This window comes from Lissotriton helveticus, chromosome 7 (genome assembly GCF_964261635.1).
Source record: "Lissotriton helveticus chromosome 7, aLisHel1.1, whole genome shotgun sequence".
NCBI classification, from domain to species: Eukaryota; Metazoa; Chordata; class Amphibia; order Caudata; family Salamandridae; genus Lissotriton; species Lissotriton helveticus.
Window position 1 is genome coordinate 197,331,739 of NC_136068.1, and position 18,831 is coordinate 197,350,569.

General features: G+C 43.1%; 1 protein-coding gene across 1 annotated transcript in view; it reads right to left on the reverse strand.

The window, feature by feature from the left end:
• Positions 1-3,969: 3,969 nt before the first annotated feature.
• Positions 3,970-18,831, reverse strand: part of TTPAL (alpha tocopherol transfer protein like) — a 60,068-nt gene continuing 45,206 nt past the window's right edge. The window contains exon 5 of the mRNA XM_078651939.1: positions 3,970-7,106. Within this exon, the coding sequence (XP_078508065.1) occupies positions 6,831-7,106 (276 nt within the window). The 3' untranslated portion in view covers positions 3,970-6,830. The remainder of the gene's footprint in view (positions 7,107-18,831) is intronic.

Below are 18,831 nucleotides of genomic sequence, written 5' to 3' on the forward strand. Positions count from 1 at the left end.
CTCAGGCGCAGGTCCGGCGCGTCCGCTGACCGCGTCCGCTGCGCGGAGGAAAAGGGGAGCTTTATATAGCGCTGCTAGAGCGCGAGGGCGGAGAGTCCTACCCCCAAGATGGCGGCCGAAATGCGATCCCTGCCCTCGGCGTCAACACTCAGCCGAGGGCGGTCTAAAACCCCAAACAAGGGTGAGGGAGCAGGCGAAGCGCTTACAAGCGCTGGGAAGTCAAAGGCAGGCAGCTGAGCGCTTATAACACAAGCGCGATCTTAGGCTGCACAGTAATTAAAATACAGTTTGCAAACACGAAAAAAACACACTCGTTTTAAAAAGCCCAAGAATGGAGAGAAGACCTCCCGGCTTCCGCCTCAGGAGGGAAAAGGGTAAGGTAGCAGTTGGTAATCACCAGCAGAATAGCAATATTCCCTTTTATAGCGCTGCTAGAGCGCGAGGGCGGAGAGTCCTACCCCCAAGATGGCGGCCGAAATGCGATCCCTGCCCTCGGCGTCAACACTCAGCCGAGGGCGGTCTAAAACCCCAAACAAGGGTGAGGGAGCAGGCGAAGCGCTTACAAGCGCTGGGAAGTCAAAGGCAGGCAGCTGAGCGCTTATAACACAAGCGCGATCTTAGGCTGCACAGTAATTAAAATACAGTTTGCAAACACGAAAAAAACACACTCGTTTTAAAAAGCCCAAGAATGGAGAGAAGACCTCCCGGCTTCCGCCTCAGGAGGGAAAAGGGTAAGGTAGCAGTTGGTAATCCTAGTTGCATCCTTCATCTGCTGAGAAATTTATTTTTCGTTTTGCACATTGCTATATAAATTTACTTTTAGCATACGGTAGAGTATGTTGTTATTTCTGACATCAGGGACACCTAGTAATGAGCAAGTGTACTGTAATTTGTTCCTGACTCTATAAGAAGTGTTTTGATTTCCTACGTGAAATCCTTCTTCTGCCAACATCAAGCAATTGTTGATCTTTGTGCACACTGATATATCATTTGATTTTTATCAGACGGCAGTGCTTATTATGGTTGTCCTCATCACTTCAAGTGTACTGCTCCCACACTAACTCTCCACTCCCAACAAGCTCGTTTCTACAATTTGCTGGAGTCCTGAGATCGAAGGAGCGGCGGTGACCACCTGTGTGACATCACTGACCTCTAGTGAGCGTCTAAGGTACTGCGCCTGCTAAGGAAAAGATTGTGTCTGACTCCTGTGACATCTTGTAACGCCGAAGGTACTGTACCTACTAAGGACAAGCATTGGCATAGCCAATAGGTCTCTCTTTTGGGACCTTATAAGTATTTGGGGGCATATTATCAAGAACGGTGATAATATGCCCTTGTGAATTCCAATAGAAGCCCAGGTTAACACCAGAACCTGGGCTGCTATGGGAATTCACAAGGACATATTATCAAGCCTATTATCACCGCTTTAGCGGCTGTTTCCTGCCGCTAAAGAGGCGATAATTTTATCGCCGTTCTTGATAATATGCCCCTTAGTTATGCAGCACAATATCCTTGGTGCAACAACATTAACTGTTGCATGACTAAACACTTATAAGGTCCCAAAGGCGAGACCTATTGGCTATGCCAATGCTGGTTTAGGATTTGTGCTCTGCTTGTAAGTGGAGACAAAGTGGGGCTGCTGGTGAAGGACTCACTGCAAGACGCACTTATAAACAAACACACGTTGTGCTATGCTCGTGAAGGTCATGCTCGCAGCAGAGCATAGTGAATGAGCTTGTGACCTGATATTGCGCACTTCTGAAAAGTGAGCACTAAAGAATATATTATGTGGTGCTGGCATACTCCAGGGCCACGTCATACGAAATAATGCCTTTAAGCGGAGGGCAGACATGCGGCCCGCCGCAGATTATGTCGCCGCTGAAAGGCGTTTATGTATTCTGCACGGATAAGTCTGCAATAATGGCGCACAAGCGAAATACCTCATTTGTAATGAATGTGAGCGGCACGACAACGCTGCGCAGACAGCTCAGGGGTCTGTGTTATTTCTAATGAAGCAAGTGCCAAGTCCTAAGTGGGTGAGCACGCGGCCGACATCCAGACAGCAGGAGTGACGTCGCCCAGAGCTGTTGTCAGACTTGTCTGCCATTGTAGAATTCAACAAAAATATTTTTCTATTCAGTTCTACCCACCCCTTTAAACTCCCCCCAAAAATCCAGATTTCATCCCTGAGAAGCACCACATAGGATGGAGAACTGCGCTGTTTGTATTGGCTTCTCCGTGGCGCTTTCCGTGGTTATTAGGTGACAGACACCAGGGGGCCACCTCTCGCCCTGCAAGCATTCTGATATCTTGAAATTCAACAATAGTAACAGAGGCCCGGAGTTTGGAAATTGGATCAGTGAGTGGCCTGACAGTTGTTCTATTGAAAAATCACAGCACGCTAGCTGCCAACGTTCCAACTTAGGAATGAAGCTGTTATTTTATTATTATTATTTTGAGGCACAGTGAGGATTCCAGGTGCTGCTTCTTCTATAAAGTAGTTAACATTTAGAGGACACTTTTGAACTCGTTGAAAAGAATACGTTAAAGAGTATCACCTAAAGTGTAAGAACTCCAAATCAAAGGCACATCTTACAACTTCGTCATCAAAAATGTTTATTTCGGATTCAATAACCCATAAAACACAGAGCAGCAAATTAAAAGATTTAAAAACAGTCGATACAATGTAAAAGCGATAGATACCATCAGACACCTACAGAATGTCAGTACCAACAACAGTATTGGCCGCACAGCCGGGAAAACGACGCAGCAGCGAAAGTGATCGAGGTGCGTGTGTGTATGAGTGCTGCAAGTTAAACAAGCATTGATAGAAAGAAAAGGGACAGTTAGCACCAAGGTGGAGATGAAGGTGAGAGAGGGGAAGGAAGCAGGCGCCTCGAAGGGCGGTGGGGTCAGGTTGACGAGAAAGGCGCGCGCCTCGCGGTGAAGGAAAAACAAGCTGCAAGACGCGCTCTGTGGTGGGGGAGGGGGAGGAGCATTGGCGCGAAGCCCGCTCACTAAATGTCTCACCAGAGCAGCGCATGCGCTGGCTCCGGGGGGACCTAAAAAAACACATTTATGAGAACGGGTCGGGAAGAAACTACCAAAAATACTGCCGCTTTCTACAGAAAGAATGTTTACCTGACTCTAGGGACCTCTAGTAATTACCTGCATTACTAAGGTAATGTGACTTGCTACAAAGAAGGTGTGTCTGACCCTAGGGGTCGGGTTTTGATCGGATGGGTTGTATCCTTTTACTACTGCCATCAGAAAATTACTTTCCATTTTCCACATCACCATTCGGATTTTAGAAATTGTCAGAAACTGACTGCCCTGCTTCCAGGGACCACAAGTACCCTAAGGTATTGCAGTCTGCTAAGAAGATTTGTTTGTACTAAATGCCTTCTTTGACCCCGCATTTCTTGTCTCTCCGGTGTTACAGATCCTTCCTCCCCCCTGCTTCCTCTCTATGTCACTGTTTCCTATCTTATCATCGTGTAATCTCTATTCTGCCAACTATGTATACCTTCGGGTAAAGTTCGCGCTATATAAAACTCTTTAAATAAATAAATAAATCCTTTTCCCTGCGTGAAAGTCTTGTGATAAAAGAAAAAGTCCGGGTCCACAAAAAATGAGTGCTGGTGGTTGGTTACTAACCACAGCCATGGCACGAATGTGTGAAAGGGAGGGATGCCGAATGACCAGGGAGGACTACGATTTGAGAAGTCAAACAAAGATGGACTCAAACTTCCATTGTATGATACGTGTTGGGGGTAATTCGGGCAGACACTAAAATGAACGGTATACACAATAAACTGCTCAGCGCAACACTACCTGTCCTGATCTTCGTTTATCACACATGCACATAGCTCAGCAGGCCCTACAAACAAAGGAGACAAATATATCCATAAACACGATATAACATTTCAAAACTAATACACACTGAAACTTTGAATAAGACCGACTCCGTTTTAAGCAAGTACTCTTTGATCGTTTTATTAATTTCCCAAATAGAATTTGAACCGTATTTTCTTACCCAAATAAACACATTATATATTTGCTGTGTAAACACCAGAGACCTTCAAAACTAAAATCTAGAGGACATACCTCAGCGCTGCATTTCCACGAGTTATCAGATGTTGGTGCAACAAGGTAAAGTGCCCACAGAAATATAAATCACAGATAGACAACATTTTGCACATAATCCCTTTAACTTAGTATATAAAATATTTATTAATAATAGGTTAAACTGTTTCAGTTTTCATCAATTACGATTTACTCTGAAAAGCATTGATTATTACGAAACCAATAAGCGCCCTTGCTCCCTTTCTCAAACGCAGGCATGCATTTTTTTCCCCCTTAGTTTACGTTTCAGAGCCCGAAAACAGCTCAGTTTTTCAAATCATAATTATATCCTCACGGCTATAGAAATCTTGGTGCTGCTGGTCGCTTGTGTTACCAATATGTGGTAATCTTTTGCCACCTTGTGGCGGCAAGGGGAATTACTGAAGCCAAAACCCGCAAAACAACCTCTGACTGAGTTGAGTAGTTGTGAAAATGGATTACTGTCTTGTAACTTATAAGGGTGCTACAGGCTGGACCCCAAAGGGATAGAAAGTCCATGCGTCCAGCGACCTGGAGTTGAGTAGTACGAAACATTATTTGCCACAGCTCCCCTTCTACTCCCTCTCAGCTTGTGTGAATAAATTACTCCAGCACAAACTGAGCATGTGACTGCAAGAGGGCCACACCAGAAGACGCCAATTACCAGTGGCATCTGCCTAAACTGAACAGTATCAAGAAAGCCCGGTGCAGTGCTCACAGACATGAGTTGCTCTTCAGCTGTCTTATTTAGGCCATGCTTCTGGAATGTAATCAAATCTGCTTTAGGTCTGATGGAGTGAGGCTGAAGGCCAGAAAGGAAATATCTTTCACAAAAGAACGAGAAATCGTCTCAATGAACGGAGACAGCCATAATCTTACATTTACATCCAGGGAACTGAGTTTTATTAAAGATTTTAAATCCTCAATTCAGACTTAGTTACCAGAACAGGTGAAACCTGTCCAAATGTCATTTCATATGGACTTCTGAGGATGCATTCCATCCGCCTTTGTTGCTTTTGCTAAAGTCTGATGGGATAACATCAAACCAATGTATTGGTTTGCCTTATGTATGTATATTACAAGCAAATCCCAAATTACGCTAAAATATCAACTTTACTATTTTATTCATGTCACTTATTCTAGGCTCTGGGAAACATCCTCAGACTCAAGGCACTGCACTCGTGAACAGGTTAATATAGCTCAAGACCTTATTGAAACAGCCCTCCTTTACTTGACACTAAGCAGACACACACTAATGTAACCACTAAGGCTGGACTACAGATGCATCCCTTTCACAGACCTCGGCCAAGTGAATTCTGAGGAAAACACTACTTAATACAGTTGTTACTGCTGCATGGTGTGCCTTTAAACCTTTCAAAGTCCTGGCGTGCAGCAGGTAATGCATGCCAGACTCTTATGAGCTTAAATTGGCAACATGTATTTTTACTGCTTTATTTTGAAAACTAAAACTATTATGTATTTTTTATCGACCACAGCAAAAATAAAGAAATTATGCAATTTTTCTTAGTATGGCCCACTGTAGATTAAAATCACCTTCAATATTGCGTTGTAATACTTCCACAAGGTATTAAGGATAAGGGTGCACTGTTTAAATAAAAAATAAAGTCTAATACAATTATTTAAACTCATCACCAACAAGAAATTAATATAGCATACATTCACAAAGCTGGACAATGAAAATACAAAAAAATAGAATTTTTTTTCAATAGCTGAGCAAATAAATAGATTATCCCACAGTGGAAAAAAACCAGTAATTGTTCTAGAAAAGATTAGCGGTGCTTCATATAAAAAAATTAAATAAAAACATTACAAAAAAACCTGAAATCAAAGCCGTCCCACACTCTAACCCTGTAATTTTATCTGAGGTAATCGGTACAGACTAGACTCTCGCTCTGAATAGGTTATTGTGCAATCATGAAAATTGGCAAATAGGAGTGGATTTATAGTTGTACCCATGTGAAACTGACATTTTACTGTCGATGTGCTTGAATACTCTTTGGGCACATTCAAATAGTAGCTGCAACCTTACATTCTGCTTTCGAACACTTTGATACAAATTCACATTTTAATTCTCAAATAGTAAAATATACAAACATTGAAACCCTTTTAATAATAATACTCTTTTAAACAGTAAACAACATGAGGTTTATTACTGCACTGGGATTTTTTTTGTTTGACCATATGAAGTGCTTCTTCATTTGTTCACAAACTTGCAGGTTGCCCTATCTCGCAATACTTAGTTTCCTACTGACATATACAGGTCTTCTGCTTCTGTCACGCATTGCCGCCTCTTTCTAAAGTGTGGTTACAGTTGTGAGGAAGCTGTTTTGCGGTCACTTTTGAAAACAGACAGGAATGCACAATTCTAATTCCAGAAAAAAAGAAAATCTCTGTTTGTAGGTGTTTTACTTGAAGACACAGGTAATTCCTTGGTATCAATGTTAAAACGAGTTCTCTTGTTTCATTTGCTCAGAACTAGAAGTGGAAATCAGAGTTAAGCAAGTGACACTTGAGTCGAGCGGCCTTGTTTACTACACTTCTCACATTTATGCAGCTTACAATACTTCACTGGTTTGCTTGTTTGTGCTTCTCAATACAGTGGTCTGAGCAATATATTACTCGGAATGCAAGGTTTTAAAGATTCAATCTATTGTTGAACCAGGTATACCCTAAGTTTGTTCTTGCTAGTTTAATGCCACATCCAATTAATAACAGTAATACAGCTGGGATTTCACTCCTCGAAGAGTGTCTTCACACTGAGCTTCGGATATCTCGCTGTTGCTTAACATCCCACACACAGAGGCGTCACCCAGGGGGCTTGGTTGGCAGAACTGTTCAATAAATTCATTTTCCGAGGACAGCAGGGTCTCGTTCCAGGTGCTTATGTCCAGAATCCCAGCAGTGCCTCCGTACAGGGAAGGAAGGATGTCCCGGGGAATGTTTCTGTGCATGGAGTTCAGGTCCGAACCATGAAGGAAAAACTAGGTAGAAAGGCACAAAAAAGTATTAAAGCAATACTTTCTTGATCAAGGGAGAAATATACAAAACTGGAAAAAGATATTCATAACTTTTAATGAAACAAGGGAGTAACTAATAGAAGTATTGAGCAACTAAAGTACAAACACCACCGCATACATCGGATCTTTTAATTACAAGCAACGCAAATGCCTCATATTTTAATTAAAAGGTAAAGATTAAACATGTTTTTTGTTATTTAAAGTATCTTTACAGTTCCCAGGTTTGTGTACAGATTACTTTGTTTTAAATCGAGTCAGTTTTCACTCCGCCTAGGAGCTATATTTTCTTCTTAATTTTTCCACTTTTGAAATCCTGTTTTATTGTGTTGTATTTTGCAGACTGAATTAGAAAAGTCAACGTGAACAACCACTGGCAAAGCCAACAGGTTTCACTTAAGCGAGAGCTATTAGCTTTGCCAATATACTGTAGCCATGTTGTACAGTACCGCAGAGTGGCTTACATTCTAGTGGTGTGGAGTCGACTGGCGTAGAGTGCAGTGGCAGAGTGGAGTGGCACAGAGTAAAGTGGAGTAGATTGTAGTGGCATAGAGCGGGTAGACTAGAGTGGCGTAGACAGGTATGGAGTGGAGCAAAGAGTGGTATGGAGTAGCGTAGAGTGAAATGGTGTAGAAGAGAATTAATTAGAGTACAGTGGCACTGTGTGGGGTGGGGTAGAGTTTCACAATGGCACGGGGTTGTGTGGTACAGTGAAGTAACAGTAGGGTGGGGTAGAGGGGACTGGTGATGAGTGCAGTGGCATTAAGTGCAGTGTGGCACAAAGTGCAGAGCAGAGTGGTGTAGAGTGCAGAAGAATAGAATAGAGTGGTGCAGAGTAGAGCACTGTGGCGTAGAGTAGAATGGTGCAGAATAGAGTGGCATACAGTGCAGTGGTACAGCGTAGAGTGGTGAAGAATGCAGTGGCACAGAGTAGATTAGAGTGCTGTAGATAGCAGTGGCATAGAATAGCACAGAGTAGAGTGACAGAATGCAGTGACGTAGAGTGCAGTTGCATAGACTGCAGTGGTGTAGAATGCAGGTGTCCTGGAGTAGAGTGTCTTAGACTGCAGTAGCATAGAGTGGTGCAGAGAAGAGTAAAGTGGTGTAGAGTGATACAGAGTAGGGTGCAGTGGCCTAGAGTGTTACTGAGTAGAGTGCAGCGGCCTAGAGTGGTACCGAGTAGGGTGCAGAGGTATACAGTAGAGTAGCAAAAAGTGCAGTGGAATGGAATAGTGCAGAGTACAGTGGCATAGAGTGCAGTAGAGTGTTGCATGGGGTGCAGAGTAAAGTGCAGTGGCATAAATAAGGGGTTGGGAGAGGATCAAAGCAACATGGAATGGGGGGCAGAAGGTAGGCAATAAAACCTACATTGCTGGGATATTGGAGATGGACTGAAAACACAAGCACTCACATGGAGTGCTTAAACACATAAAAAAAGTAGCTCCAAAAACAGGAGCAGTGGATGGACAGAAGGGACTTGGTCCATGCTCCAGGAGAGGGCAAAACACAAGAAAAGGACATGATGCCACCGTGGAGTGACAAACGGAGTGAAGCAAGTGAGAGCAACGCTAAGCTAAAAAATGGTAAGCTATGGATGGGCTGTCAGCCCACTATATTTTTTTTTTTAAAAGCCTGCCAGAGACAGTGCATGCACCGTCTAGGCGAAAGCCAAAAACGACTGCAAATGTTTTCCATGTAAATGTTTTCATTTTGACTTTAATGATAGAAGTTTATATCATTAAAATAAAAATATTTATATTTGTATGTGTATATATATCTATATCTATATCTATCTCTCTCTCTATATATATATATATATATATATATATATATATATATATATGTGCGCTCGCGTGTAAAGACACAGCCACACTCGCGGGGAGAAACTTGAACTCACCTTTCTTGCCACAGCGTGCTTGAATAGCTGAGGAGCTCAAGAGAAAGTGATTCAATCCCATTTCGCCGTGGAATTCCTGACGCGTTTCGAAGGCTCCCGCCTTCTCTTCAGAGGATTTGGCGAACTGATGATGGGAATGCAGGTACCAGCCCTGATAATGATCATGGCACGCCCCTGATGGGCAGTCCAAATGTCCCAGTGCCTGATGGGACTGGTAGTCCTGTTTAGTCTTGGCGCCCCATGTGTGGATCAAGGCGGACGAGTGGTCTCCCCTCGCCAACCAGGCGACCTCACGATAGCGGAGTAGCAGACGGATATATGCCTGTCAAACTAGCAAGCTGAATGCTTGCCCTGGTCGGCTCCTACCCTGAGGCTGCTTGGCGGTGCTCAGCGTGTATGCAGGGGCACTGCTCGCTCGTTTCCATCATGGCGCTGCTGCACTCTTCTGGCGGGTGCGGTAAAAGGATGGTGATGGTTCCATCCACATATGTGCGCTCGCGTGTAAAGACACAGCCACACTCGCGGGGAGAAACTTGAACTCACCTTTCTTGCCACAGCGTGCTTGAATAGCTGAGGAGCTCAAGAGAAAGTGATTCAATCCCATTTCGCCGTGGAATTCCTGACGCGTTTCGAAGGCTCCCGCCTTGTGATGAGTGCAGTGGCATTAAGTGCAGTGTGGCACAAAGTGCAGAGCAGAGTGGTGTAGAGTGCAGAAGAATAGAATAGAGTGGTGCAGAGTAGAGCACTGTGGCGTAGAGTAGAATGGTGCAGAATAGAGTGGCATACAGTGCAGTGGTACAGCGTAGAGTGGTGAAGAATGCAGTGGCACAGAGTAGATTAGAGTGCTGTAGATAGCAGTGGCATAGAATAGCACAGAGTAGAGTGACAGAATGCAGTGACGTAGAGTGCAGTTGCATAGACTGCAGTGGTGTAGAATGCAGGTGTCCTGGAGTAGAGTGTCTTAGACTGCAGTAGCATAGAGTGGTGCAGAGAAGAGTAAAGTGGTGTAGAGTGATACAGAGTAGGGTGCAGTGGCCTAGAGTGTTACTGAGTAGAGTGCAGCGGCCTAGAGTGGTACCGAGTAGGGTGCAGAGGTATACAGTAGAGTAGCAAAAAGTGCAGTGGAATGGAATAGTGCAGAGTACAGTGGCATAGAGTGCAGTAGAGTGTTGCATAGGGTGCAGAGTAAAGTGCAGTGGCATAAATAAGGGGTTGGGAGAGGATCAAAGCAACATGGAATGGGGGGCAGAAGGTAGGCAATAAAACCTACATTGCTGGGATATTGGAGATGGACTGAAAACACAAGCACTCACATGGAGTGCTTAAACACATAAAAAAGTAGCTCCAAAAACAGGAGCAGTGGATGGACAGAAGGGACTTGGTCCATGCTCCAGGAGAGGGCAAAACACAAGAAAAGGACATGATGCCACCGTGGAGTGACAAACTGGAGTGAAGCAAGTGAGAGCAACGCTAAGCTAAAAAATGGTAAGCTATGGATGGGCTGTCAGCCCACTATATTTTTTTTTTTAAAAGCCTGCCAGAGACAGTGCATGCACCGTCTAGGCGAAAGCCAAAAACGACTGCAAATGTTTTCCATGTAAATGTTTTCATTTTGACTTTAATGATAGAAGCTTATATCATTAAAATAAAAAATATTTATATTTGTATGTGTATATATATCTATATCTATCTCTCTCTATATATATATATATATATATATATATATATATATATATATATATGTGCGCTCGCGTGTAAAGACACAGCCACACTCGCGGGGAGAAACTTGAACTCACCTTTCTTGCCACAGCGTGCTTGAATAGCTGAGGAGCTCAAGAGAAAGTGATTCAATCCCATTTCGCCGTGGAATTCCTGACGCGTTTCGAAGGCTCCCGCCTTCTCTTCAGAGGATTTGGCGAACTGATGATGGGAATGCAGGTACCAGCCCTGATAATGATCATGGCACGCCCCTGATGGGCAGTCCAAATGTCCCAGTGCCTGATGGGACTGGTAGTCCTGTTTAGTCTTGGCGCCCCATGTGTGGATCAAGGCGGACGAGTGGTCTCCCCTCGCCAACCAGGCGACCTCACGATAGCGGAGTAGCAGACGGATATATGCCCGTCAAACTAGCAAGCTGGATGCTTGCCCTGGTCGGCTCCTACCCTGAGGCTGCTTGGCGGTGCTCAGCGTGTATGCAGGGGCACTGCTCGCTCGTTTCCATCATGGCGCTGCTGCACTCTTCTGGCGGGTGCGGTAAAAGGATGGTGATGGTTCCATCCACATATGTGCGCTCGCGTGTAAAGACACAGCCACACTCGCGGGGAGAAACTTGAACTCACCTTTCTTGCCACAGCGTGCTTGAATAGCTGAGGAGCTCAAGAGAAAGTGATTCAATCCCATTTCGCCGTGGAATTCCTGACGCGTTTCGAAGGCTCCCGCCTTCTCTTCAGAGGATATATATATATACACACCCTCATGAAGGTTAAATATTGCTTAGTGTATATAAGTAACCTGGATCACTTCAATTCAAATGGTAACATCTAATTAGAGGAGAAGAAGGTCTGTCCTTCAGGAAGCTAGCTGCTTTTATTTACCAGCATGCCTTGTACTGGCAGTTGCCTCACAGGGTTACGTCTTTTTGAGGGGCTCAAATAGATTTAACGATTATAGATGTGCTTGCTGTTCAAAAGGAGAGATAGGGAAGATAGGACCGTTTTTTCATGACTTTATTGAAAACCCCCAGAATGTAGAATTATGATAACTAATATTTTGTTCAACTTAATAGAATCTTTATTAAGATCCATAAACGTAGAACAGAAAAGTTAGCTTGCCTCAGAAGGTCTGCAATCTGTAAACAAACTGTAAACATCTGTGATAGGAAATAATGTTAACCTGAACAGATTTTGTTTTTAGAGGAGCCTAAGCAATTATCTTACCAGCTCTAGAGTCTGTGTTTAGGCAATAATTCTTGTGAATGAATGAATGAATGGATTTTCACGAAGCTGCTTTACAAATATCTAACACTAGGAGAATCGTCAACTAGAGGTACCTGCTGAAGCTTCCTCATCGTCCGGGACTATGTAATAGCTAGCAAAACGTGCCTTCCTTGAGAGATGCTTTAATGATGTCATATGTAGAAGGTCAAAAATTAAGAGAGCCCGCAATTTAAACAAATCCAGATTGAGCCACGATGGAGGAAAAGGTTGCATCCATGAGAGCATGTTTTCAGTATCCCTTCTAAAATGTCTGAAGACCGGTATCATTATGAAAGGTCTTTGAGAAGGACTTTTCCTGCAAGCTGTAATGGCTGTTAAATGCAACTAGATGAAAGCAAATTATGAATTTGGCTGAGAAGATGTAGAATGAAGACATTCTTTTGACAGAATACTGGATCATAGTTTTAATGCTTGCACCACAAATAAAACCATTTCCACTTAAAAGCCAGAGGCCTGAGGAAATAGCAGTACTGCACAACCTCAAGAGCCATGCTTTCAAACTCAAGGACATCTGGCCTTGCATCCTGGATAGCAGACTCAGTTTGCATGGAGGTATCTTGAATAGCCTTTGGCATTGGTGAAGATGATCTGGAAATCATGCTGTCTTGCCTACTTAGAAAGAACAAGATTCATCTGGTCACGGGAGTATTTCAGCTTCACTAAAAAGGATGCAGTAAGGGGAATTGAAGGAAAAGCAGAAAGGACCTTCTCCAACGAATCAATGAAAGTGACACTGCACAACAATCCCAGTTTCCATAAGCTCCAAGCTAAGTTTCGACATTTTGTATCTGTGTTTTTATAAACAAGATGATCCAAGGAAACCCTCAATCTTTGAAATGTCTCATAGTATTGTGGTTTTCACACAGAATCTGCTGAGAGCGTCCTGGGGGTGCTAAATACTCAGGTGAAGGACTGATTCCTCATCAAGATCCTTTACATGATTGTTTCAAGTTCAAGAAAGTTTCCTGGATCTGGTGCCACCATGATTTGGATACAATTTAATTGAAATTCTGATCGTTGTCAGAGAAGACAGGAAGGCCTCAAGGGCTAGAAGGATTGCTCTCTGTTTTAGGATAATGCTGCAATGCAGATGCTCCTTGCCCGACCACATTTCTTGTAATGTCAGATTCTGTGGTGGAGATCCACATCCTAATACGGACGCATCTGTTAAAAAGGTCAGCAAAGGAAGGTTCTGATGAAAGTAGGCACCATTGGCAAGACTGATGCTCTTGCATTACCATGGAGAGAAAGGTACAATCTGTCTTCCCATAGAAACCACATGTCTTCCAAGACTGTTGTAAAACTGCTATATGAGGCCTTGCATTTGGAACAATGAGAACGATGGACAATGTCAACTGCTGGAACACTTATTGCCAGAATTGGAAACTTCTGAAAGATGGAAGGTAGTTTCTACTCTGAAGAAGCCACTTGTCCTTTTTTCCCTTAAAGATGGAGTCTAGATATGAGTCTGTTCTGGAAACTATGTTGACTTTGAGAAAATGGACCCGAAGACCCAAAAGATGCAGCAGAGCGATTGTTGTGTTGAAGTTTTGTTGGGTTTTTTCCTGAGAGAGATCAACTAACCATTGAGATGTAGGTAAATGAAGAATTTCTTTCTGATCTGAAAAGCTGCAACTACTGACAAGCAAAAGAAAGATGTCTGAGGTGCGACATCCGTTTGCATAACAGTGTATTGATGGTATGAACTCCCTACTATGAACCTCGGAAATATCTGGTGTTTTCTCACCACTGGAATGAGGAAGTATGCATCTTTCTTGAGGTGCTTAGATGGACAGCCATGAAATAAATTGTTTCTCCGTGATCCTTTGTTGGCTGGTTTGAGGTCCATGACTGATCTGAACTGTCTTTTGAGGCCATTTTTTGCAGGTCAAGAAATATCTTGAATAAATGCTTTCCGCTTTCAGAGGTGGGAATAGGCTCTATGATCCACCTCTGCAGTAGGAAAGCAGATTATTTTCTCAGCAATTGTAGGTGGTGTTTGAGTGGATATTTCAGAGGAACATCCACTGAAGATGAAATTCTATTTGACCGGGTCTTTTTTTTACCAATAACAGTGCTGTTGTGGTCTAGCTCTAAAAGACTGGAACCTCAACCTGGATTGATAACAGAAGTCATGGACATTAAATTGGGATTAGCTCTAAAAGATTGGAACCTCAACCTGGATTGATAACAAAAGTCATGGACATTAAATTGGGATTGTAGGAGTTTATTCTTCTGTTGCTTCACCTTCATTCTTAAATACATTGCATTGCATAATCAGTTGGGGACTAAAAGAACTGAATGTAAGTAGGGATTTGTTATTTTAAAGTGAGCAGCAGACTTCAGATATGTTAAATGCAACCATTAGAATCTTCTTAAAGAAAAACCCAAAGAGAACTCCGAAATGAATAACTATGCCGAATCTATAAAGACACCAATGAGTGGAGTTGATACAAGCAAACCTTCCAGTAAAATTGTCATGAAATTATGTCTATGTTCTTTAGAATGATAGTCTGAAAAGTTCTGCAGACTTTCCTACTGTGGCTTATACAACCTCCCTAAGAGGGATACTGCATGTTTATCTTGAAAGCGGTTGCTGCTATACCACGCACTTTCTTGTGTCCTGCAGCCATACTTTTACTTTCTTTGTCAGGATCGACAGAAATCTCAGGCGTAGAAGTGTGATTTTTTTCTGACTGCAGACACAATCACCAAGTCATCTTGCTCTGGTAGTTTGTACTTCTCGACGTGCGTCAATGTGGCGACCGCAGATGTGGCAGGATGTGTCACTTCTGCAAATCAGGTAACAAAAGGCATGAGGCGGACCTTGTGAATGTGTAACAGAGTTAAGTTGAACTTCTGCTTAAAGATTTACTGTAACTGTTTCTTGCAGCAAGAGATCATGAAACATGGTGATGTCATCTATATGTGATGTTCTTGATGGTGCATAAACTGGCAAACTACTGGATTTTGAAATCAAAGTATCATGTCTTATTGGAGGAGTCCTCTACCTCTTGTGTTTATGCGAATGCAGATCCAAGGGTTCTTCTGCTGTTGAAACTGCAGAAGACCAAGAGCCTTCATGGGAGGCAGACTTCTGGGTGGGGGTTGAGGGGTATAAAACTAGTGGAATAGGCAATATATACAGATGGATTTGGAAGCTATAGTTGGACATGGGCCAGGTGATCTGGTGGGGTAGCCACTGGCAGGGGCTTTAGTACCACTGGATCTAAAAATGATGAGGAAGACAGGACTATGAGTTTTGTTGGAATGTATGAAGAATTCGAATATGTCGGTTGCAGTAACACTGACTAATGGAAGTCGAGGCCCTCAGCATTGAGGGTGTTGACGTCCAATGGCATGATTTTAAGAAAGCGATGCCTAACTTTAACCATAAGTACCTATTGTGCTTTAATGCTAACCCTGCGGTTAAGACATCATTAATGGCAAGCAAGTTGGAATGATACCTGTCTTCAATGTCGTAAAGTATGACATTGGCAGATAATCTCAGGAATGATGGCAGTGACCAAAGCGGCAGTGATGGTGAGGCCACTTCTTCCTTAGATGTCGCTTTGCAAGTGTCTTTTGGAGGGGATGATACTGTTGTAGTTGAAGAGACATCTTCCCTGGCTATGCTGTGTTACTGTTAACTCCTAAACTCAGAGTATTTAAAAACATTTCTGAGGTGAATATCTTCTTCAGTGCGCTCTTGGATTTTTCTTTTAAACAGAATTACCAACCTTTGATGGTATGTAAAGGTTGTACACAGACCGCACAGAAATTATGTGGATCAGAGCCTGTCCTAGTCCCCTTAAGGAGTGTTAATATAGAAATAATGACGGCATGTTAAGAATCCAGAGAACTCTCCTTCTGAAGACTGGAAATAATTTAAACATATAAACAGAGTGAGGCAGGGAACAGTGAGGAGAAAAGCATCACTAAAAAGGTGAGAAATCCATGGAAGTGTACAGAGATTCTACTCACAAAAGCCAAAACAACTGAGTCTTTGAGGCAACCACCAGTGCAGAGAATGATGGGATATGGACACCACTGGCTCCCTAAGGGATCAATATATGGTAAGCATTCCTTTACATGCTGCTTATCCACCAACGTTTCTTTCATATTTTACTCCATATGGGCCAAGGTGTGATGCAGAAATGTTTTTTAAGAAAAAAGGGGATACTTTGAAAAAAATGGCCTGAGTAGGCTATGTTTACATTTAAACATTTTTAGACTTTGACCTCATCTAAACAGATATGTTATTATTTAAAATGAAAGTGTTTCAGGATCTCTGCAAAGAGCTTGGAATATTCTGTCTATGACTGTCAACGAAGATCATGCGATAAAGAATAACCATGTCAAAAATTCCCCAAATGCATAGATGCATTTTCAAAAAGTATTTTTTATGCGGGCTACCAGGTTTATGTGTAATATCATAAAATGTACACCGTAGATCACTCAACATTCAGGTTGCAGCTAGGTCAGGCTGCCAATACAGATTTAGAGGGAAGACTGAAACGTTTCTCATTGTATGCGGATAATATTAGATTGTATTTCAACAATGGAAAGTAGAACACTTTTCAACTTACTGCACTTAGAAAACTGTTGTACATCTGGCCAAAAGATAAACATCTTGAATACTCTCGGGAGTAGTCAGATACATCAGGGGAGGCTCTAGGCTCATGGCGGCCCTGGGCAGGGAGCGTAGGTAGAGGGCCCCGGAAAAGGGGGTCCGGGCGGGGAGGAGCCCCCTGGAGCTCAGGAAGTGAGAAAGTGTTTGGAAGTGGAACAGAGCCGGAGGCCACCAAATCTCTGCCCCTGGGGCCGCCACGCAAATATGTATCCATCCTCAGAGGATTATTATATTAAGGATATATATTGGCGTAGCGGCCCCTGGGGTTTGGTGGCCCTGTGCAGGTGCACCACTTGCACATGCCGAAGGCCAGCCTTGGATACATGTGGTGATTACCCCACTGCAATAGGCCCCAAATGTCTTGAAGGGCCTTGCCTGAGCATTATTTGAAGAGCAGAGACTTAGAAAAGTTGAAGATGGAATGGCACTACCAGTGTAAATGGTACCTCTTAATCCCCTGCAGAGTGCTTATCCTCAATATCCTTGAGCTTTCTGAATACAACTAAAAAAAAATACTAAGTGCATTTAAATGGACTTGCTGTCCACTAATAAAGATGTCAAAAGCATTGTAACCCTTTCCCATGAGGAAGCAGTCTTACTCTAAGCTACACTAAAGGTGGCTTTAATGGGCAGAATTTCACCCGTAGTAATGGAAGACAACTGTTTTTAATGCTTTTATAGGAACTTCTTCCCACACACCTATTTATACAACCAATGTGAATGATTCACTTCATACATACCCTCAGTATACACTGCTACAGGTGAATACATGCCAAACAATACAATACAAAAAAGCGGATACACATAGCCCTAGTTGGATGATAAGAGACACTCAAAGGTATGTACACTCCAAGACCAATGCACTATGCAATACCTATAGGCAAACACAGTTCTCCCTGGCATGTCTACTCACTCAGCATTTTAAGAATGAGGGTGTGTCCTGCAACATAACTGAGATCTGTATGATGCAAAAATGTTTGCAATATTTGAGCAGGGACAGCAGAAATGCAGCAACCACCAACCGGCGTGTTCAACCTCTACCAGATAGTGAACATCGTCTACACAATCTCCCATCCACAAATAATGGCAAAAGGTGTGGCACTCAAGCTAAAGATAGTCTCTAATGATCTAATTAAAGCGTACAGCTTCCTAAAAGCACAAGCATATCCACTGTGTTTGGAAACGAGTGGACAAATGATCTGGAATTGAGGTAACAGAGGACAATAGGGCAGAGAATCTGCAGGCAAACTGGGGCATTATTCCCATATCCAGTCCGAAAATGCTACTACATTCCTCCTGTTGGATACTTCTAATTGCAGATTCTCACCTTGTGATTATTCCCTCGGTTATCAGAATGAATCTGGAAACTTTGAAGCGGTACTCCTGTGTACCGGTAGGTGACATCCTGCAACTTCACACCAATATCGTTCTAAAACAGGATGAGTGGAGCTGCATTCAAACACCACCCATGAATGCTGAGGTCCGTTCCTTGCTTTCCGCTTCCGATTCTGAGCTTCTCCTTGAACAAGACCCAGTTTTCCTCAATTAATGTAGTAGTGGGCGAGGGAGGGAAAATGCCACTCCCAAGATAAAGGAGTTCGAGCCATGTACGTAGTGTTGCAAACAGATATCCATAACAGTCTCCAACGTAGTGCGTCTTTGGTGCCTGGTGGTGGAGCACGAGACCAGTACCCGAGGTGACTGTCCCTCACATGAATCCGAAGACCATATGAGATCGCAAGGCCAAATATTTAGTCTCCAAACATAAGAAGAATTGATACCAAAATTGGTTGAAAGGAAGGTCCTGTTCATGCAAGTCATCCCCAAAGCAGATAATTGTCGCAGATGAAGTCTTCAAGACAAGTCAAAGAAGAAGCATAAGAAGTCAAAGCAGAAATCTGCCTCTTCCCACCACTCTCAGACTCCCAAACAAAAAAAAGGGTGTGAGGGCAGTAACTTGCCTCCTGATCTTGCTCCCGATCTCCATCAAAGCCAATTCTGAGCTTAGCTGCGATGCACTCCAAAATCCCAAGTCCAGTAGCGACGATGCAGTGAGTTGAGGCCTTCAGAGAGGCTGTGCGGCGTATTTTTCACATTTACAGGTTTCTTCTGGCACGTGTTTGGGCTGCAAGGATCCTAAGCGGCCTCCAGTCGAACCTCCATTGG